General features: G+C 49.0%; 2 protein-coding genes across 3 annotated transcripts in view; one reads left to right on the top strand and one right to left on the bottom strand.

Moving 5' to 3' along the window:
* LOC134984903 (zinc finger protein 665-like) overlaps window positions 1-24,021 on the bottom strand; it is a 49,852-nt gene extending 25,831 nt beyond the window's left edge. For both annotated transcript variants that reach the window (XM_063950373.1, XM_063950374.1), the window contains exons 1-4: window positions 23,323-24,021; window positions 5,663-5,741; window positions 5,446-5,543; window positions 4,390-5,287 (exon numbers count right to left, since the gene is read on the bottom strand). In XM_063950373.1, coding sequence (XP_063806443.1) covers window positions 4,390-5,287; window positions 5,446-5,543; window positions 5,663-5,696 — 1,030 coding nt within the window. In that variant the 5' untranslated portion in view covers window positions 5,697-5,741; window positions 23,323-24,021. The remainder of the gene's footprint in view (window positions 1-4,389; window positions 5,288-5,445; window positions 5,544-5,662; window positions 5,742-23,322) is intronic.
* The window catches only part of LOC134984904 (oocyte zinc finger protein XlCOF6-like), a 76,868-nt gene continuing 72,807 nt past the window's right edge, over window positions 23,756-27,816 (top strand). The window contains exon 1 of the mRNA XM_063950375.1: window positions 23,756-24,153. The gene's annotated coding sequence lies outside the window, so the exon portion shown is untranslated. The remainder of the gene's footprint in view (window positions 24,154-27,816) is intronic.

Raw genomic sequence — 27,816 nt, 5'->3', positions numbered from 1 at the left:
CGCTTTTATTAGGAGATCATCCAGGTAAGGAATTAGAATGACTCCTTTCTGACGAAGGAGGACCATCATCTCCGCCATCACCTTGGTGAAGACCCTCAGTGCCGTGGAGAGTCCAAACGGCAACGTCTGAAATTGGTAATGACAATCCTGTACAGCGAATCTCAGATAAGCTTGATGTGGAGGATAAATGGGAACATGTAAGTAGGCATCTTTTATGTCCACGGATACCATGAAATCCCCTTCCTCCAGACAGGAGATCACTGCTCTCAGATTCTAACTTGAATTTGAACCTTTTCAGGTATAGATTCAGAGATTTTAGGTCCAGGATCGGTCTGACCGAGCCGTCTGGCTTCGGAACTACAAAGAGGCTTGAATAAAAACCTTCTCCCTGTTGTGAGAGGGGAACCAGGACAATGACGTGATCCTGGCACAATTTTTGTATTGCTGCAGTTACCACCTTCCTGTCGGGGAGAGAAACTGGTAAGGCCGATTTGAAAAAGCGGCGCAGGGGAACGCCTTGAAACTCCAGTTTGTACCCGTGGGACACAATTTGTAAGACCCACGGGTCTAGGCCAGAATGAACCCAGAACTGACTGAAAAGCTGCAGACGTGCCCCCACCCGAGCGGACTCCCGCAAGGGAGCCCCAGCGTCATGTTGTAGACTTGGCAGAAGCAGGTGATTTCTGCTCCTGTGATCCTGGGGACGCTGAGGACCTTTTTCCTCGTCCCCTTCCTCTACCTGCCAAGAAAGGGGAACCTTTAGCCTTTTTGTATTTATTGGGCCGAAAGCACTGCATCTGAAAGTGATGAGGTTTCTTTGCCGGCGTAGGAGCATAAGGCAAAAAAGTTGATTTACCTGCGGTAGCCGCAGAAACGAAAGCATCTAGCCCATCACCAAACAAGGCCTCTCCATTATACGGGAGAGACTCCATATTTCTTTTGGAATCTGCGTCAGCATTCCACTGGCGAATCCACAACGCCCTCCGTGCCGAGACTGCCATGGTAGATGCTCTTGATTCCAAGTGCCCAATATCTCTCATAGCTTCACACATGTATGCTGCGTCTTTTATATGACCCAACGTAAGGAGAACCTCATCTCTATCTATTGTGTCAATTTCAGAAGAGTTATCTGACCACTTTTCAATATCACTACCCACCCACACACAGGCAATGTTAGGCCATGAGTAGTGTCCCATTGGCCACATAAAAACTTTAATGAAGTCTCCAACTTGGTTCTGCCGGCTCCTTGAGAGCAGCCATCCCAGGTGCAGGGAGAATCACCTTTTTTGTTAACCGTGACAGGGCCCTGTCTAAAACAGGGGGTGACTCCCACTTTGTCCTGTCCTCTACCGGGAAAGGTAGAAAAGTAGCCTGAATTCTTTTGGGGATCTGAAATTTCTTTTCAGGGTTTGCCCAGACACCCTCAAAGTGAGTGTTCAGTTCATGAGAAGGAGGAAACGTTACATTAGTTTTCTTTTCTTTATAAAGGTAAACCTTCTGCTGAGGTAAAGAAGGGATCTCCGTAACCTCTAACACCTCCTTTATAGCCACAATCATGTGCTGAATGTTTTTAGCTAATTTTGGATCTATTGCCCTGAAATCACCAGTGTCGACACAGGAATCAGCGTCCGTGTCAGTCTGTATAACCTGAGCAAATGACCTCTTATGGGACCCAGAGGGATCCCCTGTGGATGAAAATACAGAGTTTTGACAAATCACATCTTCCACAGACTTTCTCCAAGTTTCTGCATGAGACTCAGACTTATCCAATCTCTTACTGATATGACTCACACTATCGCGTAATTCTTTCACCCATTCAGGCTCATGGTGTGCCGGTAGCGACATCACATTACAACCCTGTGTCCCCATAATGGCTTCCTCAGGGGAGAGCTCCCTGCCTCAGACATGCCACACACGTGTACACCACACCACAGACACTCCGGGGCTTATAGGGGGCAGACCCACAGTAAAATCTGTCAGAAGGATACAGAAGGAATTGCCAGCTCACAACTCAGCGCCTGTAATAAATTGTCTGTGAAACACAAAATGTCTACAGAGCTGCAGCGCCTTTCTAATTACACAATGTACATAGCACCAAATTTCACAGCGCCCCCCCCCCCATTTTGCACCCTGATACTTGTTACAGCAGTGGAGGAGGACCAGCGGTCTTCTCTGCAGCCTGGAGGGAGAGAAAATGGCGCTGAGCAGTGTGCTGGCTGTCTGAGGAAGAAGCCCCGCCCCCGTAATGGCGCGCTTTCACTCAGACTTAGAGAGACTCATGTTTATACTGGCGGGGGTAGGACTGTGCCGCAGCAACTTATGCCCCTAATCTGCCAGTCCTATAAGGGTTCATGCTGCCCAGGGCGCCCCCCCGCACCCTGCAGTGCCTGTGTGTGTGGGAGCATGGCGCGCAGCATCCCCCCCCCCCCCCGCTGCGCAGTACCTTTCTAGCCGTCCCGATGTTGAAGAGTCTTTTCCTCTTACACTCACCTGTCTTCTGACTTCTGGCGCTGTAAGGGGGGTGACAGCAGGCTGTGGGAGTGAGCACATAGCCGCAGCTAGCGTTCTGTAATCCTCAGGAGCTAATGGTGTCCTGTCAGCTTAGAAGCAGAGCCATGAAACTCACAGAAGTTGGTTCCTACTTCCTCCCCAGGTCCCAGGAAGCCTGTTGCCAGCAGTGCTCCCTGAAAATGAAAAACCTAACATAAAGTCTTTTCCCGAGAAACTCAGTAGAGCTCCCCTGGAGTGCATCCAGTCTGCCTGGGCACAGATTCTAAACTGAGGTCTGGAGGAGAGGCATAGAGGGAGGAGCCAGTTCACACTCACTCTGGAAAAGTCTTAAAGTGCCCATGTCTCCTGAAAATCTGTCTATACCCCATGGTTCTGAAGTGACCCCAGCATCCTCTAGGACGTAAGAGAAATAAGAAAACTTATGGCTGCTAAAAAACAGCAGCCCTCTGACCGTGGTCTGGCTCCTGCCGCACCAAACAAAAAACTGACGTGCACATGCGTGTACATGGTGACACTACAACTACTGGATGATCATTGTGAATGTCTGAGATATTGATACAATGCAAAATTGCTGAGATATTGTTTCTTTTTCAGATGGAACCATGGGTCGTGCACGTGATGCAACTGGCAAAAGAGAGCCATTGGTTTTGGCCGAGACCGGCATTTGTTTGTTGGTGATGCCTTGTAGACAGTGAGTAGTATCCATCTACAGTGGAAGAAGCATGGACACCAAGGGGTATATGCAATTAGCGGTGAATCGCGGCAAATTATCGCCATTTTTAAATTCAACACAATTCGACCGTCCAATTTCGGCAAGTGGTTGCAGAAATTCCCCATATTCAATGGAAAACGGATTCGACAGTCCCGCGGGCGAAAAAAAACGGCCGATTTGACGGATTTTGCCGCGATTTAAAAAAAACGGGAAAACCCCGAAAAAAATGGCGTGGGGTCCCCCCTCCAAAGCATAACCAGCCTCTGGCTCTTCGAGCTGGTCCTAATTCTAAAAATGCAAGGAAAAAATTGACAGGGGATCCCCCGTATTTTTACAACCAGCACCGGGCTCTGCGCCTGGTGCTGGTGCAAAAAATACGGGGGACAAAAAGAGTAGGGGTCTCCCGTATTTTATACACCAGCATCGGGCTCCACTAGCTGGACAGATAATGCCACAGCCGGGGGTCACTTTTATACAGTGCCCTGCGGCCGTGGCATTAAATATCCAACTAGTCACCCCTGGCCGGGGTACCGTGGGGGAGTGGGGAACCCTTCAATCAAGGGGTCCCCCCCCAGCCACCCAAGGGCCAGGGGTGAAGCCCGAGGCTGTCCCCCCCCATCCAAAGGCTGCGGATGGGGGGCTGATAGCCTTGACAAAATTGCAAGAATATTTTTTTCCAGTAGTACTACAAGGCCCAGCAAGCCTCCCCCGCAAGCTGGTACTTGGAGAACCACAAGTACCAGCATGCGGGAGAAAAATGGACCCGCTGGTACCTGTAGTACTACTGGGAAAAAAATACCCAAATAAAAACAGGAGATCTCAGGTCTACTGTATAGCAGGAAATATTTCATACCTGCATCATCTAACAAAATGCATATAAATTAGGCACTCCACAAAAAACAATACTAATTATATTATATACATACATACATATATACACATTTATATATAATCACTAATAATAAACTTCTGCTTGTTATTTTTAATAACATTATAGTGTTGTGTGTAATAACTCTCTACATGTGATGTTTGTCATGGATAGCCTTGTGTTATAAACACCCAACTGAGAACAGGGCTGATGGCGGAGGAGGGTGTAGGATAAGAGATTGCTGTAGTGACTGAGCAAGGAGAATATGTGACTTCTGTAATAAGTGTTTATTACTCACCTGTGCTGATATCTGTAGGGATCTCCTCCTCCTTACACTGCTGATCACCCCTCACATACGTCTCTTCTTCTCCCTCTATATCTTCTGCCTTCATATCAGTCACATACGTCTCTTCTTCTTCATCTATATCTTCAGCCTTTATATCAGTCACATACGTCTCTTCTTCTCCCTCTGTATCTTCTGCCTTTATATCAGTCACATACGTCTCTTCTTCTCCCACTATATCTTCTGCCTTTATATCAGTCACATACGTCTCTTCTTCTCCCTCTATATCTTCTGCCTTTATATCAGTCACATACGTCTCTTCTTCTCCTGCTATATCTTCTACCTTTATATCAGTCACATACGTCTCTTCTTCTCCCTCTGTATCTTCTACCTTTATATCAGTCACATACGTCTCTTCTTCTCCCTCTATATCTTCTGCCTTTATATCAGTCACATACGTCTCTTCTTCATCCTCTATATCTTCTGCCTTTATATCAGTCACATACGTCTCTTCCTCTCCCTCTGTATCTTCTGCCTTTATATCAGTCACATACGTCTCTTCTTCTCCCTCTGTATCTTCTGCCTTTATATCAGTCACATACGTCTCTTCTTCTCCCTCTGTATCTTCTGCCTTTATATCAGTCACATACGTCTCTTCTTCTCCCTCTGTATCTTCTGCCTTTATATCAGTCACATACGTCTCTTCTTCTCCCTTCATATCAGTCACATACGTCTCTTCTTCTCCCTCTATATCTTCTGCCTTTATATCAGTCACATACGTTTCTTCTTCTCCCTCTGTATCTTCTGCCTTTATATCAGCCACATACGTCTCTTCTTCTCCCTTCATATCAGTCACATACGTCTCTTCTTCTCCCTCTACATCTTCTGACTTTATATCAGACAGACGTTCTTCCTAAATAACCCCAAAAACAAATACAATGGCATTTGCATAGTGTTCGATTAAACTGAGGTGAAACAGTATAATATCAGTGTATAATATACACAGCTCCTCTACAGATCATATAGTGACAGTCACTTTGGTATATTGGGGAGACCCTAAATCCCACCTACCTGATCCTCCTGTGGGATCCTGTGATTCTCCTCTGTACAATCCTCGGAATACAGAGGACGGGGACATCTCTCTGGGGTATCTCTGTTACTAGGCCCATCTGTAGGAGACACACAGTGACTGAGTACAGTGTATATATGTGATTATCAGGTGATGTGTGTATATAGGGGGCCCTCATACATGCTCTCCCCTGTACAATACATGACAGTCTCCTCTTACCCAGTGATGTGAGGGGCCGGTGATTCTCCATCATCACGTCCTTGTACAGACCCCTGTGTTCCTCTATATACTCCCCCTTCTGCATGGAGACATAGACAGTGACATCTTGACACCTTATAGGAACCTGATACAAACAGTGATACAGTCATCACCCAGACACATCCCCTGGTGTAACTGTATAATGTCCCATTCCCAGCAGTCACCTCTCCAGTCATCACCCAGACACGTCCCCTGGTGTTACTGTATAATGCCCCATTCCCAGCAGTCACCTCTCCAGTCATCACCCAGACACATACCCTGGTGTTACTGTATAATGCCCCATTCCCAGCAGTCACCTCTCCAGTCATCACCCAGACACATACCCTGGTGTTACTGTATAATGTCCCATTACCAGCAGTCACCTCTCCAGTCATCACCCAGACACGTCCCCTGGTGTTACTGTATAATGCCCCATTCCCAGCAGTCACCTCTCCAGTCATCACCCAGACACATCCCCTGGTGTTACTGTATAATGTCCCCTTCCCAGCAGTCACCTCTCCAGTCATCACCCAGACACGTCCCCTGGTGTTACTGTATAATGCCCCATTCCCAGCACTTACCTCTCCAGTCATCACCCAGACACTTTTCCCGATGTTACTGTATAATGTCCCATTCCCAGCAGTCACCTCTCCAATCATCACCCAGACACGTCCCTCTGTATTACTGTATAATGTCCCATTCCCAGCAGTCACCTCTCCAGTCATCACCCAGACACGTCCCCTGGTGTTACTGTATAATGCCCCATTCCCAGCAGTCACCTCTCCAGTCATCACCCAGACACATACCCTGGTGTTACTGTATAATGCCCCATTCCCAGCAGTCACCTCTCCAGTCATCACCCAGACACATACCCTGGTGTTACTGTATAATGTCCCATTCCAAGCAGTCACCTCTCCAGTCATCACTCAGACACGTCCCCTGGTGTTACTGTATAATGTCCCATTCCCAGCAGTCACCTCTCCAATCATCACCCAGACACGTCCCTCTGTATTACTGTATAATGTCCCATTCCCAGCAGTCACCTCTCCAGTCATCACCCAGACACGTCCCCTGGTGTTACTGTATAATGTCCCCTTCCCAGCAGTCACCTCTCCAGTCATCACCCAGACACGTCCCCTGGTGTTACTGTATAATGCCCCATTCCCAGCACTCACCTCTCCAGTCATCACCCAGACACCTCTCCCGGTGTTACTGTATAATGTCCCATTCCCAGCAGTCACCTCTCCAATCATCACCCAGACACGTCCCTCTGTATTACTGTATAATGTCCCATTCCCAGCAGTCACCTCTCCAGTCATCACCCAGACACATCCCCTGGTGTTACTGTATAATGCCCTATTCCCAGCATTTACTTCCAGTCATCACCCGGACACATCCCCTGGTGTTTCTGTATAATGTCCCTTTCCCAGCAGTCACCTCTCCAGTCATCACCCAGACACCTCTCCCGGTGTTACTGTATAATGTCCCATTCCCAGCAGTCACCTCTCCAATCATCACCCAGACACGTCCCTCTGTATTACTGTATAATGTCCCATTCCCAGCAGTCACCTCTCCTGTCATCACCCAGACACATCCCCTGGTGTTACTGTATAATGCCCTATTCCCAGCATTTACTTCCAGTCATCACCCGGACACATCCCCTGGTGTTACTGTATAATGTCCCATTCCCAGCAGTCACCTCTCCAGTCATCACCCAGACACATTCCCTGGCGTTACTGTACAATGTCCCATTCCCAGCAGTCATCTCTCCAGTCATCACCCAGACACATCCCCCGGTGTTACTGTATAATGCCCTATTCCCAGCATTTACTTCCAGTCATCACCCGGACACATCCCCTGGTGTTTCTGTATAATGTCCCTTTCCCAGCAGTCACCTCTCCAGTCATCACGAGACACATCCCCTGGTGTTACTGTATAATTCCCTATTCCCAGCAGTCACTTCCACAGTAATCACCCGGACACATCCCCTGGTGTTTCTGTATAATGTCCCTTTCCCAGCAGTCACCTATCCAGTCATCACCCAGACAAATCCCCTGGTGTTACTGTATAATGTCCCATTCCCAGCAGTCACCTCTCCAGTCATCACCCAGACACGTCTCCTGGTGTTACTGTATAATGTCCCATTCACAGCAGTCACCTCTCCAGTCATCACCCAGACACATCCCCTGGTGTTACTGTATAATGTCCCATTCACCATTCCCAGCAGTCACCTCTCCAGTCATCACCCAGACACATCCCCTGGTGTTACTGTATAATGTCCCATTCCCAGCAGTCACCTCTCCAGTCATCACCTAGACACGTCTCCTGGTGTTACTGTATAATGTCCCATTCACAGCAGTCACCTCTCCAGTCATCACCCGGACACATCCCCTGGTGTTACTGTATAATGTCCCATTCCCAGCAGTCACCTCTCCAGTCATCACCCAGACACGTCCCCTGGCGTTACTGTACAATGTCCCATTCCCAGCAGTCACCTCTCCAGTCATCACTCAGACACATCCCCCGGTGTTACTGTATAATGCCTTATTCCCAGCATTTACTTCCACAGTCATCACCCGGACACATCCCCTGGTGTTGCTATATAATGTCCCATTCCCAGCAGTCACCTCTCCAGTCATCACCCAGACACATCCCCTGGTGTTACTGTATAATGTCCCCTTTCCAGCAGTCACCTCTCCAGTTATCACCCAGACAGGTCCCCTGGTGTTACTGTATAATGCCCCATTCCCAGCAGTCACCTCTTCAGTCATCACCCGGACACATCCCCTGGTGGTACTGTATAATGTCTCATTCCCGGCAGTCACCTCTCCAGTCATCACCCAGACACGTCCCCGGTGTTACTGTATAATGTCCCATTCCCAGCAGTCACCTCTCCAGTCATCACCCAGACACATCCCCTGGTGTTACTGTATAATGTCCCATTCCCAGCAGTCACTTCCACAGTCATCACCCGGACACATCCCCTGGTGTTTCTGTATAATGTCCCTTTCCCAGCAGTCACCTATCCAGTCATCACCCAGACACATCCCCCGGTGTTACTGTATAATGCCCTATTCCCAGCAGTCACTTCCACAGTCATCACCCGGACACATCCCCTGGTGTTTCTGTATAATGTCCCTTTCCCAGCAGTCACCTATCCAGTCATCACCCAGACACATCCCCCGGTGTTACTGTATAATGCCCTATTACCAGCATTTACTTCCACAGTCATCACCCGGACACATCCCCTGGTGTTTCTGTATAATGTCCCTTTCCCAGCAGTCACCTATCCAGTCATCACCCAGACAAATCCCCTGGTGTTACTGTATAATGTCCCATTCACAGCAGTCACCTCTCCAGTCATCACCCAGACACATCCCCTGGTGTTACTGTATAATGCCCCATTCCCAGCAGTCACCTCTCCAGTCATCACCCGGACACATCCCCTGGTGTTACTGTATAATGCCCCATTCCCAGCAGTCACCTCTCCAGTCATTACCCAGACACATCCCCTGGTGTTACTGTATAATGCCCCATTCCCAGCAGTCACCTCTCCAGTCATCACCCAGACACATCCCTCTGTGTTACTGTATAATGTCCCATTCCCAGCAGTCACCTCTCCAGTCATCACCCAGACACGTCCCCCGGTGTTACTGTATAATGCCCCATTCCCAGCAGTCACCTCTCCAGTCATCATCCAGACACATCCCCTGGTGTTACTGTATAATGCCCCATTCACAGCAGTCACCTCTCCAGTCATCACCCAGACACATCCCCTGGTGTTACTGTATAATGTCCCATTCCCAGCAGTCACCTCTCCAGTCATCACCCAGACACGTCTCCTGGTGTTACTGTATAATGTCTCATTCCCGGCAGTCTACTCTCCACTCATCACCCAGACACGTTCCCCGGTGTTACTGTATAATGACCCATTCACGGCAGTTAACTCCCCAGTCATCACCCAGACACATCCCCCGGTGTTACTGTATAATGCCCCATTCCCAGCAGTCACCTCTCCAGTCATCACCCAGACACCTCCCCTGGTGTTACTGTATAATGTCCCATTCCCAGCAGTCACCCATCCAGTCATCACCCTGACACATCCCCCGGTGTTACTGTATAATGCCTTATTCCCAGCATTTACTTCCACAGTCATCACCCGTACACATCCCTTGGTGTTAATGTATAATGTCCCCTTCCCAGCAGTCACCTCTCCAGTCATCACCCAGACACGTCCCCTGGTGTTACTGTATAATGCCCCATTCCCAGAAGTCACCTCTCCAGTCATCACCCAGACACATCCCCCTGTGTTACTGTATAATGCCCCATTCCCAGCAGTCACCTCTCCAGTCATCACCCGGACACATCCCCTGGTGGTACTGTATAATGTCTCATTCCCGGCAGTCTACTCTCCAGTCATCACCCAGACACGTTCCCCGGTGTTACTGTATAATGACACATTCACGGCAGTTAACTCTCCAGTCATCACCCAGACACATCCCCCGGTGTTACTGTATAATGCGCCATTCCCAGCAGTCACCTCTCCAGTCATCACCCAGACACATCCCCTGGTGTTACTGTATAATGCCCTATTCCCAGCAGTCACTTCCACAGTCATCACCCGGACATATCCCCTGGTGTTTCTGTATAATGTCCCTTTCCCAGCAGTCACCTCTCCAGTCATCACCCAGACACATCCCCCGGTGTTACTGTATAATGCCCCATTCCCAGCAGTCACCTCTCCAGTCATCACCCGGACACATCCCCTGGTGGTACTGTATAATGTCTCATTCCCAGCAGTCTACTCTCCAGTCATCACCCAGACACGTTCCCCGGTGTTACTGTATAATGACACATTCACTGCAGTTAACTCTCCAGTCATCACCCAGACACATCCCCTGGTGTTACTGTATAATGCGCCATTCCCAGCAGTCACCTCTCCAGTCATCACCCAGACACCTCTCCCGGTGTTACTGTATAATGTCCCATTCCCAGCAGTCACCTCTCCAATCATCACCCAGACACGTCCCTCTGTATTACTGTATAATGTCCCATTCCCAGCAGTCACCTCTCCAGTCATCACCCAGACACATACCCCGGTGTTACTGTATAATGTCCCATTCCCAGCAGTCACCTCTCCAGTCATTACCCAGACACGTCCCCTGGCGTTACTGTACAATGTCCCATTCCCAGCAGTCACCTCTCCAGTCATCACCCAGACACATCCCCCGGTGTTACTGTATAATGCCCTATTCCCAGCATTTACTTCCACAGTCATCACCCGGACACATCCCCTGGTGTTTCTGTATAATGTCCCTTTCCCAGCAGTCACCTCTCAAGTCATCACCCAGACACATCCCCTGGTGTTACTGTATAATGCCCTATTCCCAGCAGTCACTTCCACAGTCATCACCCGGACACATCCCCTGGTGTTTCTGTATAATGTCCCTTTCCCAGCAGTCACCCATCCAGTCATCACCCAGACACATCCCCTGGTGTTACTGTATAATGTCCCATTCCCAGCAGTCACCTCTCCAGTCATCACCCAGACACATCCCCCAGTGTTACTGTATAATGCCCTATTCCCAGCATTTACTTCCACAGTCATCACACGGACACATCCCCTGGTGTTTCTGTATAATGTCCCTTTCCCAGCAGTCACCTATCCAGTCATCACCCAGACAAATCCCCTGGTGTTACTGTATAATGTCCCATTCCCAGCAGTCACCTCTCCAGTCAACAACCAGACACATCCCCTGGTGTTACTGTATAATGCCCCATTCCCAGCAGTCACCTCTCCAGTCATCACCCAGACACATCCCCCAGTGTTACTGTATAATGCCCTATTCCCAGCATTTACTTCCACAGTCATCACACGGACACATCCCCTGGTGTTTCTGTATAATGTCCCTTTCCCAGCAGTCACCTCTCAAGTCATCACCCAGACACATCCCCCGGTGTTACTGTATAATGCCCTATTCCCAGCAGTCACTTCCACAGTCATCACACGGACACATCCCCTGGTGTTTCTATATAATGTCCCTTTCCCAGCAGTCACCTTTCCAGTCATCACCCAGACACGTCCCGCGGTGTTACTGTATAATGTCCCATTCTTAGCAGTCACCTCTCCAGTCATCACCCAGACATGTCCCCCGGTGTTACTGTGTAATGTCCCATTCCCAGCAGTCACCTCTCCAGTCATCACCCAGACACGCCCCCCGATGTTACTGTATAATTTCCCATTCCCAGTAGTCACCTCTCCAGTCATCACCCAGACACCTCCCCTGGTGTTACTGTGTAATGTCCCTTTCCCAGCAGTCACCTCTCCAGTCATCACCCAGACACATCCCCTGGTGTTACTGTATAATGCCCCATTCCCAGCAGTCACCTCTCCAGTCATCACCCAGACACATACCCTGGTGTTACTGTATAATGCCCCATTCCCAGCAGTCACCTCTCCAGTCATCACCCAGACACGCCCCCTGGTGTTACTGTATAATGTCCCATTCCCAGCAGTCACCTCTCCAGTCATCACCCAGACACATCCCCTGGTGTTACTGTATAATGCCCCATTCACAGCAGTCACCTCTCCAGTCATCACCCAGACACGTCCCCAGGTGTTACTGTATAATGCCCCATTCCCAGCAGTCACCTCTCCAGTCATCACCCAGATACATCCCCTGGTGTTACTGTATAATGTCCCATTCCCAGCAGTCATCTCTCCAGTCATCACCCAAACACGTCCCCCGATGTCACTGTGTCAAGGGGTCAGCTTGCTGGGGAATTTAATAAGTGTGGAATTAAGAAGTGTGTTATCCAAACAGTTAAAAAAACAGCTGAACAAACATTGAGCACCAACAAGGAAAGGTAAGACCCCTTTCACATCGCACAAATAACCCGGTATCGACACGGCATATTGCCGTGTCGACCCGGGTCAGTGTGCGATGTGAAAGCACACTGGCAGATTTAGCGGGTCGCCTGACCCGGTAAATCAACCCGGTAAAAAAGAAGGGTTTTACCCGGGTTGATTACCGGGTCAGGTGCGGTGTGAATGGGAGCAGTGTCGATGCGACACGGTTCCCATTCACAAGATAGGGAGAGGCGGCGCTGGAGATGAGCTCATCTCCCGACGCCGCCTCCACCCCGCCCCTGCTGCTGCTGCTGAGCTCCGTTGCTATGGCAACCGACCCGGTATATTGCCGGGTCAGAAAGCCTGCAACAGAGCGCAAATGCCGGATCCCACCCGGTAAGGACACGTTTCCCTTAACGGGTAGGATCCGGCATTTGCGGTGTGAATGCAGCATAACCTACTTAAATCACTTAACCCAAAATGATCTCACAAACGACCACAGCATGTTCATCAAACTACTGTTTCTTATTTCAATTCATGGAATTCTCACCAAATGTAACACATTCTCCACTCACCAAAAAACTCTCCCCTCTGTACACATTACAGCTTCTATTCTCCACTCCCCTCTTCTAACCACTCATGAGCTTTATACTTACTTCTCTGCAAGTACTTTGACAACCACAATTGGCCCCAGAATAAACACTCGCAAACATCCACCAATATTTATCTCAGTGTTCTGCTTTTATTAGCTGGTGCCATATCACCAAATCCATGCCCCAACCACCTGTCCCTCTCACACTCAGCTGTCTCAAAACAACATAGAAATCCATCTAACCTCATAAATATCACGTGTCTCCCATCCCCCTCCAAGTCACTAAAATGTGGCTTATGGAACGCACGCTCTGTTTGTAACAAATTAACATCCATCCATGACCTCTTCATATCTCACAACTTTAATCTGCTGACTATAACAGAAACCTGGCTCACACAATCAGACACAGCCTCCCCTGCAGCACTGTCACACGGTGGTTTCCACTTCACACACACCCCCAGGCCTGGTAATAGTAAAGGTGGTGGGGTTGGAATCTTACTGTCCCAACTTTTGACATACACTGTTCTACCTCAGGTTCCATCACTCGCATTCACATCATTTGAAGATCACTCTATCAGGATTTTCACCCCCTTCTCTATGCATGTTGCAGCTATCTATCACCCTCCTGGGCAACCCAAACAATAATTTCTAGAAGATTTTTCTGCCTGGCTCCCTCACATCTTATCCTCTGACATCTCCACCATCATTATGGGCAATTTCAATATAGCTCTTGACAGTCCACAATCTGTTCATGCCTCCAAACTCCTCTCTAATCTCCTCTCTTGGCCTCACCCAATGGCCTGACTCCTCTACTCACCAGGAGGGCCACTGCCTTGATCTTGTGTTCACCAGGCTCTGCTCAGTTTCTGAATTCATTAACACTCCTTTCCCTCTCTCTGATCACAACCTGATCACCTTCACAATCTCTTCTATTACTCTAAATTCTATGACACTAAAACCTAGCAAGCCTCCTCTAACCCGCAGAAATACTAACAATATACATTTTCACCAACTTTCCACTTCTCTGCAACAACTGCTCTCACCAATCCCTACATTAACCACACCTGACACTGCTGTATCCCACCTGCACAAGACCCTAGAGAGTGCCCTTGATGAAGTGGCTCCAGCTACCCATCACACTCCACGTAGGCTCAGATGCCAACCATGGAACTCTAAATCAACAAGACACCTACAAAAACTGTCACGTAAAGTAGAACGCCAGTGGCGTAAAACTCAGAATCCAAGTGACTTCCTCACATATAAGACCACCCTACCACTCCTATCATCAGGCTCGGGACACTGCCAAACATACGTCCAATCTCTCATCTCTTCTCATGTTACCAACCACAAGCGACTTTTTAATACATTTAAATCACTTCTTTACCCTCCCTCACCTCCCCCACTAGCTACTATCAGTGCATAAGAATTTGCCTCCTACTTCAAGGATAAGATTGATAAAATCTGAGATGAAATGGTATGCTCTTCCTCAGCCAGTGACCTGCTCAATTCCCTACCTGAACCCTCTGGCACTTTCTCTTCATTTGATCCCACAAGTGAAGATGAAGTATCAACACTCTTTCCATCCGCCTACTCCACTACCTCTCCTCTTGATCCTACACCCTCACTGGTCAGTAAAACTTTGTCTCCTGTGCATATCCCAACCTTAACTAACATCTGTAATCTCTCTCTCTACTGGTATCTTTCCCTCTCTGTATAAGCATGCACTGATTACTCCCATTACTAAACAAACACAACTCTGACCCAAACACACTCTCTAACTACCGTCCCATTTCTCAGCTACCATATCCCTCCAAGCTACTTGAGAGACTTGCCTACACTCGCCTTACACACATTCTTAACTCCCACTACTTATTGGACCCACTTCAGTCAGGCTTTCATGCCCAACACTCCACAGAGACGGCGCTGACCAAAGATCTGCTAGATCTAAAGGCCATTACACACTACTCATTCTTCTAGATCTCTCTGCTGCTTATGACACTGTTGACCACTCTCTTCTCATACAAATACTACAATCTCTAGGTCTTCAGGACACGGCCCTCTCCTGGTTCTCATCCTACCTATCTAATCGCTCTTTCAGTGTCACTTCTCTGATTCTACCTCTTCTTCTCTACCTCTATCAGTTGGAGTACCGCAAGGCTCAGTCTTGGGTCCTCTGCTGTTCTCAATCTATACCTCATCTCATCGCTGGGTGATCATATCATACAACCCAATAAGAACCTAGCAATCTGGTGGACCATTATGAACAGGTAGCATCTATCCTTGTGTATCAATGCCTATTCTCCCATAGATTGTAACCTTGCGAGCAGGACCTTCCTACCTCTATGTCTGTCTGTTTTGACCCTGTTTCGTTCTATTACTGCTGTTCTAATTGTAAAGCGCAATAGAATATGCTGCACTATATAAGAAACTGCTAATAAATAATAAATACAACAGAGGCCGCTCCCCCTGTATACTATGACAGCACAGAAAGCTACCCCTGTATATTATGACAACACATGCCGCTCCCCCTGTATACTATGACAGCACAGGAAGCTACCCCTGTATATTATGACAACACAGGCCACTGACCCTGTATACTATGACAACACAGGAAGCTAGCCCTGTATATTATGACAATACAGTCCACTCCCCCTGTATACTATGACAGCACAGGAAGCTACGCCTGTATATTATGACAACACAGGCCGCTCCCCCTGTATACTATGACAGTACAGGAAGCTACCCCTGTATATTATGACAACACAGGCCGCTCCCCCTGTATACTATGACAGTACAGGATGCTCCCCCTGTATATTATGACAGCACAGGCCACTCCCCCTGTATACTATGACAGCACAGGATGCTACCCCTGTATATTATGACAACACATGCCGCTACCCCTGTATACTATGACAGCACATGATGCTACCCCTGTATATTACAGCAACACAGGCCGCTCCTCCTGTATACTATGAAAGCACAGGATGCTACCCCTGTATATTATGCCACTCCTCCTGTATACTATGACAGCACAGGATGCTACACCTGTATATTATGCCACTCCTCCTGTATACTATGACAGCACAGGATGCTACCCCTGTATATTATGACAACACAGGCCGCTCCCCCTGTATAGTATGACAGCACAGGATGCTACCCCTGTATATTATGACAACACAGGTCACTCCCCCTGTATACTATGACAGCACAGGATGCTACCCCTGTATATTATGACAACACAGGCCACTGCCCCTGTATACTATGACAACACAGGATGCTATCCCTGTATATTATGACAACACAGGATGCTGCCCCTGTATATAATGACAACACAGGCCGCTCCCCCTGTATACTATGACAGCACAGGATGCTACCCCTGTATATTATGACAACACAGGCCGCTCCCCCTGTATACTATGACAGCACAGGATGCTACCCCTGTATATTATGACAACATAGGCTGCTCCTCCTGTATTCTATGACATCACAGGATGCTAACCCTGTATATTATGACAACACAGGCCACTCCTCCTGTATACTATGACAGCACAGGATGCTACCCCTGTATATTATGACAACACAGGCCGCTCCCCCTGTATACTATGACAGCACAGGATGCTACCCCTCTATATTATGACAACACAGGCCGCTCCCCCTGTATACTATGACAGCACAGGATGCTACCCCTCTATATTATGACAACACAGGCCGCTCCCCCTGTATACTATGACAGCACAGGATGCTACCCCTGTATACTATGACAATACAGGCCACTCCTTCTGTATACTATGACAGCACAGGATGCTACCCCTGTATATTATGACAGCACAGGCCGCTCCCCCTGTATACTATGACAGCACAGGCCGCTACCCCTGTATATTATGACAACACAGGCCACTCCCCCTGTATACTATGACAGCACAGATTGCTACCCCTGTATACTATGACAGCACAGGATGCTACCCCTGTATATTATGACAGCACAGGCCGCTCCCCCTGTATACTATGACAGCACAGGAAGCTACGCCTGTATATTATGACAACACAGGCCGCTCCCCCTGTATACTATGACAGCACAGGCCACTCCCCCTGTATATTATGACAACACAGGCTGCTCCCTCTGTATACTATGACAACACAGGCCGCTCCCCCTGTATACTATGACAGCACAGGACGCTCCTCCTGTATATTATGACAACACAGGCTGCTCCCTCTGTATACTATGACAACACAGGCCGCTCCCCCTGTATATTATGACAGCACAGGATGCTACCCCTGTATATTATGACAACACAGGCCGCTCCCCCTGTATACTATGACAGCACAGGATGCTACCCCTGTATATTACAGCAACACAGGCCACTCCTCCTGTATACTATGACAGCACAGGATGCTACCCCTGTATATTATGACAACACAGGCCGCTCCCCCTGTATACTATGACAACACAGGATGCTACCCCTGTATATTATGTTAATACAGACCGCTCCCCCTGTATACTATGACAGCACAGGTTGCTACCCCTGTATATTATGACAACACAGGCCGCTCCTCCTGTATACTATGACAACACAGACTGCTACCCCTGTATATTATGACAGCACAGGCCGCTCCCCCTGTATACTATGACAGCACAGGTTGCTACCCCTGTATATTATGACAACACAGGCCGCTCCTCCTGTATACTATGACAACACAGACTGCTACCCCTGTATATTATGACAGCACAGGCCGCTCCCCCTGTATATTATGACAGCACAGGATGCTATCCCTGTATATTATGACAACACAGGTCGCTCCCCCTGTATACTATGACAGCACAGGATGCTACCCCTGTATACTATGACAATACAGGCCACTCCTTCTGTATACTATGACAGCACAGGATGCTACCCCTGTATATTATGACAGCACAGGCCGCTCCCCCTGTATATTATGACAGCACAGGATGCTACCCCTCTATATTATGACAACACAGGCCGCTCCCCCTGTATACTATGACAGCACAGGATGCTACCCCTGTATACTATGACAATACAGGCCACTCCTTCTGTATACTATGACAGCACAGGATGCTACCCCTGTATACAATGACAGCACAGGCCACTCCTTCTGTATAGAAAGCCAATACATGCTGCTCTCCCTATATAATAATAGTAACAAGACACCACAGGCCTCTCCCCCTGTATACTATGACAGCACAGGCCGCTCCATCTGTATTCAATGACGGCACAGAATGATACCCCTGTATATTATGACAATACAGGCCGCTCCCCCTGTATACTATGAAAGCACATTATGCTACTCTTGTATATTATGAAAACACAGGCCGCTCCTCCTGTATACTATGACAACACAGGCTGCTACCCCTGTATATTTAAGCAACACAGGTCGCTCCCTCTGTATACTATGACAGCACAGGATGCTACCCCTGTATATAATGAAAACACAGGCCGCTCCCCCTGTATACCATGACAGCACAGGATGCTACCCCTGTAAATTATAGCAACACAGGCCACTCCCCCTGTATAATATGACAGCACAGGATGACAACACAGGCCGCTCCTCCTGTATACTATGACAGCACAGGATGCTCCCCCTGTATATTATGACAGCACAGGATGCTCCCCCTGTATATTATGACAATACAGGCCGCTCCCCCTGTATACGATGACAGCACAGGATGCTACCCCTGTATATTATGACAACACAGGCCGCTCCCCTTGTATAGTATGACAGCACAGGATGCTATCCCTGTATATTATGACAACACAGCCCACTGCCCCTGTATACTATGACAGCACAGGCCGCTCCCCTGTATACTATGACAGCACAGGATGCTACCCCTGTATATTATGACAACACAGGCCACTCCCGCTGTATACTATGACAGCACAGGATGCTACCCCTGTATATTATGACAATACAGGCCGCTCCCCCTGTATACGATGACAGCACAGGATGCTACCCCTGTATACTATGACAGCACAGGATGCTACCCCTGTATATTATGACAATACAGGCCGCTCCCCCTGTATACGATGACAGCACAGGATGCTACCCCTGTATACTATGACAGCACAGGATGCTACCCCTGTATATTATGACAACACAGGCTACTCCCCCTGTATACTATGACAGCACAGGATGCTACCCCTGTATATTATGACAACACAGGCCACTCCCCCTGTATACTATGACAGCACAGGATGCTACCCCTGTATATTATGACAACACAGGACACTCCCCCTGTATACTATGACAGCACAGGAAGCTACCCCTGTATATTATGACAACACAGGCCACTCCCCCTGTATACTATGACAGTACAGGATGCTACCCCTGTATATTATGACAACACAGGACACTCCCCCTGTATACTATGACAGCACAGGATGCTACCCCTGTATATTATGACAACACAGGACACTCCTCCTGTATACTATGACAGTACAGGATGCTACCCCTGTATATTATGACAACACAGGATGCTACCCCTGTATATTATGACAACATAGGCCGCTCCCCCTGTATACTATGACAGCACAGGATGCTACCCCTGTATATAATGACAGCACAGGCCGCTCCTCCTGTATACTATGACAGTACAGGATGCTACCCCTGTATATTATGACAACACAGGCTGCTCCCCTGTATATTATGACAACACAGGATGCTACCCCTGTATATTATGACAACACAGACTGCTACCCCTGTATATTATGACAACACAGGATGCTACCCCTGTATATTGTGACAACACAGGCCGCTCCTCCTGTATACTATGACAGCACAGGATGCTACCCCTGTATACTATGACAGCACAGGCCGCTCCCCCTGTATACTAGGACAGCACAGGATGCTACCCCTGTATACTATGACAGCACAGGCCCCTCCCCCTGTATACTATGACAGCACAGGCCAGCCCCCTGTATTCAATGACGGCACAGGATGATATCCCTCTATATTATGACAACACAGGCCGCTCCCCCTGTATACTATGACGGCACAGGATGCTATCCCTCTATATTATGACAAGACAGGCCGCTCCCCCTGTATACAATGACGGCACAGGATGCTATCCCTCTATATTATGACAACACAGGCCACTCCCCCTGTATACTATGACAGCACAGGATGCTACCCCTGTATATTATGACAACACACGCCACTCCTTCTGTACAGAAAGACAATACAGTGATCGCGCTGATCAAAAAAAAAAGTGGGTCCCAGGGACCCCTCACTTTTAAAAATTGGGGTCCTACCGGTCTTTTTCTGGGTCCCATCGGAATGAAGGTTCTTATTAATCTTAATCTTGTTTGGACACTACAAAAGTGTTGCAAGGTGGAGGGATAGGGTGATAGTGCTGCTGGGCTGTGTAGCATGCAGGACACTCTGCACCAGAGCTGTAACTAGACATTTTGGTGCCCTAGGCAAAAAGTGAATCGGTGTTCCACCTGCTAGGACGCAAAGCATAGGCAGTGCGCACCGCAAAATTTAAGAGGCATGGCTTCATGAGGAAGGGGCATGACCACATAAGTTCCAATTCACATTACACCACACACTAGTGCCGCTTATACACATTTACACATATACAGGTAGAACCGCCTATGCACACTGCGCCAGGTGCGCACATTATACATATTGCGCCAGGTAGCGCACATTATACATATTGCACCAGGTAGAGCACGTTACACATATTGCACCAGGTAGAGCACGTTATACACTTTGCTCCAGGTACAGCACGTTATACACTTTACTCCAGGTACAGCTTGCTATACACTTTGCTCCAGGTAGAGCACATTATACACATTGCACCAGGTAGAGCACTTTATACACATTGCGCAGGCAGAGAACGTTATACACATTGCGCAGGTTAGAGTGCATTATTATACACATTGCACCAGTTAGAGCACATTATATACATTGCACCAGGTAGAGCACATATAAACATTGCACCAGGTAGAGCACATATAAACATTGCACCAGGTAGAGCACATATATACATTGCACCATGTAGAACACTTAGACACATTGCACCAGGTAGAGCGCGTTATACACATTGCACCAGGTAGAGCGCATTATACACATTGCACCAGGTAGAGCGCGTTATACACATTGCACCAGGTAGAGCGCGTTATACAAATTGCGCCAAGTAGAGCGCGTTATACACATTGCACCAGGTAGAGCGCGTTATACACATTGCACCAGGTAGAGTGCGTTATACACATTGCGCCAGGCATAGCACGTTATACACATTGCGCCAGGTGACCACTTAGACACATTGTAGCCACCATCTCGGACCCCCAGTTGTCATCCCCAGACACAGTGATCACGGGTGTCAGTGGAGGGGGTGTCAGATGGGTGTGTGTATAGTGGGCACTGTGAACATGTTGTGGGGAGTGCGTATGATTGGCACTGTGTGAGTGTGTAATGGGCAATGTGTGAATATTGGGGGTGTGTATAATTGGCACTGTGTGAGTGTGTATAATGGCCAATGTGTGGGTATTGGGGGGGTGTAATAGGCAGTGTGTGTATGATGGGCACTGTGTGGTTGGTGGGGCGCATGTGATGGCACTTCGCTTATACTCCTCACCGCCACGGCCAATCAGGACTCAGCGTTGCGGATGCCGCGCTGAGCCTTGGAATTCACCGGCGCATGCCCCTGCATCCTGAGTGCCCGTGGTGGTGATGGGGAGAAGTGAATAGCAGCGCCGGGATGAGGAGGAGACAGGTGGCCGCAGAGAAAGCCAGTTAATGCTGCAGTTCGGTCCGCCTTCTGAGTATGCCGGGTGCCGCAGCTGCATACAGGAGTGAAAGGCACCAACAGCTCCTCCTCCCCGTCTAATAGTCCTCACGGAAGCCCGGCTATTGGAAGGGTTTGAGAGGGAGACCACATTGTATCCACGTAATTGGCCGCTGGACCTGGATACCTAAAAGGCACCACAGGATTGGCAGAGACATCAAAGAAGCCACAGGATTGGCAGCGGGACCCGGCGGAGAGATCAAAGGAGCTACAGGACTGCCTACAACGGCACGCGTCCCCGGTAATCATTATGGAGTAAAATACACGCTATAGTGTGTTTTTGCGATCACTGAGGGAGCGATCTCCCTTTGGATCGATGCCAGTGTATACTGGGAATGGGCACAGGTGGGCTACATAGTGCCAGTGTACACGGGGTGAGAGCACAGACAAGGGGATGAAGCCAAGATCCTGCCAGTCAGAATACCACACACCATGGCACAGGAGAGGTATGCCGCGGGAAAAGGGGGTTCATTTTAGCCTGCGTCCTGGGAGGGTTAGGGTGCAGGGAGAAGGGAAGGGGGGTTAGGCACCCCCTTCCGAAGGTTAGGCTTAGGCTGTGGGGTGGGAGGGATAGGTTTAGGCAGCGGGGACAGGGGGTTAGGTTTATACCCTTACCGGGGAAGGTTAGGGTTAGACACTGAGGGGGAGGGTAGGGGAAAGGGTAAAACTCCCCTTTCTCATCCCTTTATGCTTTTTCTCACTGAGGATCCCGATGTTGGTATTTCTTACATCGGGATCCCTTGCGCTGGCTTTCACTACTGAACCCCCAGACAAGGATGCAGTCTCAGTATACACAGGCTGGGGGCATATATTGACTTTACAGTGTCAGTGTACACAGGGTTGGAGCAGAGGGAGGCTACACACAGTGTACTTCATACCTGTAGTTTGCAGACAGCTGCTACACAGGAGACACCAGTCTCCCAGTGCAATCACTCTAGAGTTGAAGTTTATATTGTGCAGGGATTTCATATAAATCAAATCCAGAGTGCTCTTAAGTCCAACAACCTCTGTGCCCCTCCAGCAGCAGGCTGCCTGTAACTCCAGGAGCACGAAGAGCAGCCTTATGTCGGCTGGGGGGTGGGAGGGGGGAGTTATGGGTTGCAGTCTGCAAACTCCGTACAAGTCTACACAGTAAAATAGACTTTATTACTACTGGGAGGAGGGAGACAACGGGAAGGTTAGAGAAGAGGGACATTAGATTGTAATCTGGTCTGCCGCACAGGATGGAGGGGGCGGGGCTGGAGCTTGCAGTCCTCTCTGTAAATGGTTGCTCGCTGTTTCTACTCTATGCCTAAAGCTATGTGTGGCCAGCATTAGACTGTACATGGGGATCAGTTTGCCGCAGCCCTGTAAATGCACAGTATGATTAATAAACCCTGTCCTGGAGCACATACCTTGGTGCCCTGCCCCGAAGCCGCCAATGTTGCTGATCGCAGTGCATATTCAATACAAGGGGTTAGCCTGTGCACTGCCGCTCAGTTCCTGGTGAGATGCAGCCTGTTTTCTTAAGCAGCACGGGAGCCCACCCTCTAGCTGGCACAGAGCACGCTGATGAGTGCAAAAGCCAGCAAATCCTGTTACCCGGAGTCCGTGGAGGAGGATGCCCAAATGTAGATTGAAGCTGCACAGAGGTAGGATGGGTGTGTGCTGGCGGCAGGACGCAATCGAATGGGGAGATGTGACTCTGGGAGCCACTGCCGGCATCGGCAGTGATTGGCTGTGAAACTGGGGACGCTGCAGCGGTGATTGGTTGAGACGGGGAATACTGCCGGCGGTGATTGGTGGGTGAGTCAGAGCGCGTCCTGCAGGACCCGCTCATATTTCAAAATTGAGTCCCTCACTGCCTATAGCGCGTAAAAAACGCGCTATAGCGCATTTTTGCGATCACTGCAATACATGCCGCTCACCCAGGGCCGGCTCCAGGCATGTTCCAATAGAGCGGCCGCGCAGGGCGCCACCCTTAATGGGCGCCGCGCGCTGTCACCGCTATATTGGAGCCTGGAGCCTGGTCCTGTGTGCCTCCGTCCCCGGCCCGCCTCCTGGTCCCACTCTCAGCCAGCAGCCAGTGGTGCGCGTGCGCGCGCGGCGTCAGGTCCTGGCGCCGCATAGCGCGCGCTGAGTTTAAAGTGTGGAACTGTGCGCCCACCCGTCCTCACACAGCAGGAGCAGCAGCCGCCTCCGCTTCTTCCTCCTTCCCGCACAAGCAAACCATCGGCAGCAGCGCGGTGAGCATGGGGGGGGGGGGGTGTATCTGGCACTTGGGACATATTTGGCACTGGGGGCATATCTGGCACTGGGGGTATGGTGTATCTGGCACTGTGGGGCATATCTGACACTGGGGCATGTGTATCTGGCACTGTGGGGCAGATGTATCTGGCACTGGGGGCATATCTGGCACTGGGGAGCATGGTGTATCTGGCACTGTGGGGCATATCTGACACTGGGGCATGTGTATCTGGCACTGTGGGGCATGTGTATCTGGCACTGGGGGCATATCTGGCACTGGGGGCATATCTGGCACTGTGGGGGCATTTATCTGGCACTGTGGGGGCATTTATCTGGCAGTGTGGGGTATTTATCTGGCACTGGGGACATTTATCTGGCACTGTGGGGGCATTTATCTATCACTGTGGGGGCATTTATCTGGCACTGTGGGGGCATTTATCTGGCACTGTGGGGACATTTATCTGGCACTGTGGGGCGCACTGTGGGGACATTTATCTGGCACTGTGGGGCATTTATCTGGCACTGTGGGGCATTTATCTGGCACTGTGGGGCATTTATCTGGCACTGAGGACATTTATCTGGCACTGTGGGGCGCACTGTGGGGACATTTATCTGGCACTGTGGGGGCATTTATCTAGCATTGTGGGGGCTTTTCTGTATCTACATATCTGGCACTGTGTGGCCATTTATGTATCCGGCATTGCTGGGGGGCATGTCATGTGTATGTCATGTGTAGCTGGCACGGCTGGGGAGCATATCATGTAGTGTTCCCGCTAGGCGTCTGTGGCCAGTGGCGGATTTAGCGGGGGGCGATCAGGGCGAACGCCCCCCCTACATATACCGGCAGCGGGATGGAGGCCGGGTCCCGCTGCGGTATTGGGAACGGGTTGGAGAGCGGTGCAGCACGGCGGGGGACGAGGAGAGAGAGGAGCGTCCTGACGCGCGTACAGTGACCTCTGATCTGAGCACGCCCCCTCCTTCCTGTACGCGCGTCAGGGCGCTCTCTCTCTGTCTTCGTCCTCCGCCTCGCTGCACCGCTCGGAACCCGTTCCCAATATCGCGGCGGGACCCGGCCTCCATCAATGATTAGGTGTGTGTGTGTGTGTTGTGTGTGTGTGTCCCATTTCTCCCCCCTCCTCTCTTCTCCCAGCATTGTGTCCCTGCATTCTGTTGCCTCATTCAGTGTGCTATAATGTGCACTTCGGCTCATACAATGTGCTATAAAGTGAATTTTGGCTCATACAGTGTGCTATATTGTGCACTTCGGCTCATACAGTGTGCTATAACATTGGCTCATACAGTGTGCTTTAACGTTGGCTCATACAGTGTGCTATAAAGTGAATTTTGGCTCATACAGTGTGCTATAAAGTGAATTTTGGCTCATACAGTGTGCTATAAAGTGAATTTTGGCTCATACAGTGTGCTATAACATTGGCTCATACAGTGTGCTATAACGTTGGCTCATACAGTGTGCTATAAAGTGAATTTTGGCTCATACAGTGTGCTATAAAGTGAATTTTGGCTCATACAGTGTGCTATAAAGTGAATTTTGGCTCATACAGTGTGCTATAACATTGGCTCATACAGTGTGCTATAACGTTGGCTCATACAGTGTGCTATAAAGTGAATTTTGGCTCATACAGTGTGCTATAAAGTGAATTTTGGCTCATACAGTGTGCTATAAAGTGAATTTTGGCTCATACAGTGTGCTATAACGTTGGCTCATACAGTGTGCTATAAAGTGAATTTTGGCTCATACAGTGTGCTATAATGTGCACTTCGGCTCATACAGTGTGCTATAACATTGGCTCATACAGTGTGCTATAACGTTGGCTCATACAGTGTGCTATAAAGTGAATTTTGGCTCATACAGTGTGCTATAAAGTGAATTTTGGCTCATACAGTGTGCTATAAAGTGAATTTTGGCTCATACAGTGTGCTATAAAGTGAATTTTGGCTCATACAGTGTGCTATAACGTTGGCTCATACAGTGTGCTATAAAGTGAATTTTGGCTCATACAGTGTGCTATAACGTTGGCTCATACAGTGTGCTATAAAGTGAATTTTGGCTCATACAGTGTGCTATAACGTTGGCTCATACAGTGTGCTATAATGTGAATTTCAGCTCATACAGTGTGCTTCAATGTTGAATTTCTTTGTAAGAATATCCTAATGTCTATCCCATGCATGTTTAAATTGCCCTACTGTCTTATCCTCTACCACCCCTGATGGAAGGAATGGCGATTTGGCAGTCTGTATCACCAGTGCGCAGGGTTCTCTCCACTAACTGGCAACATTTTATTAGTAATGGCAACAATAGGAAATTTTAGAAGCGAACGGAAAGGGCATTACTAAGTGGGAGGGGCTATGATTAGGGGGAGGAGTCATAATTCTTAAACCGCCCCCCCCTAAAAGTTAAGTCTAGATCCGCCACTGTCTGTGGCTAGGCAATGTGTCTAACGTGCTCTGCCTGGCGCAAATTGTCTAACGTGCTCTGCCTGGCGCAAAGTGTCTAACGTGCTCTGCCTGGCGCAAAGTGTCTAGGAGGTTCTACCTGGTGCAGTGTGTAGTAACTGCACTACTGTGTGGTGTAATGCGAATTGCCACTATTATGTGGCCACGCACCTTCCCCACGAAGCAACGCCCCTAAATTTTTGCTGCGCGCCTTCGGCGCGCACTGTCCATGCTTTGCCATGTAGGTAGATGAGCACCAAGCATTACAGTATGTACGTCATTCTGCCCTCCTAACTTAAAAATGTGCCCTCCCTGCCCTAAAAAGTGAACACTATCGTGTAACTGGCACTGCTGGGGGGCATATTGTGTGTAGCTGCCACTGCTGGGGGGCATATCATGTCTATCTGGCACTATACTGGAGACATTGTGTGTAAGGAACACTACTGTGGCTGCTATGTGTAAGGCTGCTAATTGTGTGCGTAGAGAGGGTGTGAAAACATATTTATTTATAGCCTAATAATATGAAGTTATGAGGCCACGCCCACTTCCAAAGAGGCCACGCCCACTTTTGCTGGAGCGCGCCGAATGCGCACCCATGGGGGGGGGGGGGGGGGGGCGCTTTTACATGTTTTCGCTCAGGGTGCTAGTAGGCCTGGAGCCGGCCCTGCGCTCACCCTATATAATAATAGGAACAAGAAACCACAGGCCCCTCCACCTGTATATTATGGCAACACAGGTCGCTCCTCCTGTATACTATGACAGTACCGGACGATACCCCGGTATATTATGCCACTACAAACATATATATTGGTAGATGCTCAATTAGCTTAGTGATATCATTCAGGTGCTCGAAAGGGAGGGGTATTTCTGAGCAAGAAAGAAAGGCAATTGGTTTCCCCCAGAACCCTGAATGATAACCGTAACCAGATATAAATCCCACATGATAATAGAATTCAGAGATCTTCGTTACACATATTTGCACAAATGTGTGAATAAGCCCCAAAGCCGCATCAAGGCGTCTCTGTATATTTGGGGTCCCTAGCGCTATATCTAGGTGCAGGGTGTGGCACCCCAAAACACCAGCATAAGCCAGAAAGCCCAGAGTAGCATACCAGTGAAAAAAATAAGATTTTACTTACCGATAAATCTATTTCTCGTAGTCCGTAGTGGATGCTGGGACTCCGTCAGGACCATGGGGAATAGCGGCT

The sequence above is a fragment of the Pseudophryne corroboree genome (genome assembly GCF_028390025.1).
Source record: "Pseudophryne corroboree isolate aPseCor3 chromosome 3 unlocalized genomic scaffold, aPseCor3.hap2 SUPER_3_unloc_90, whole genome shotgun sequence".
Taxonomy (NCBI): domain Eukaryota; kingdom Metazoa; phylum Chordata; class Amphibia; order Anura; family Myobatrachidae; genus Pseudophryne; species Pseudophryne corroboree.
The sequence above is the reverse complement of the archived record's forward strand: the minus strand, read 5'-3'. Positions and strand labels throughout refer to the sequence as shown.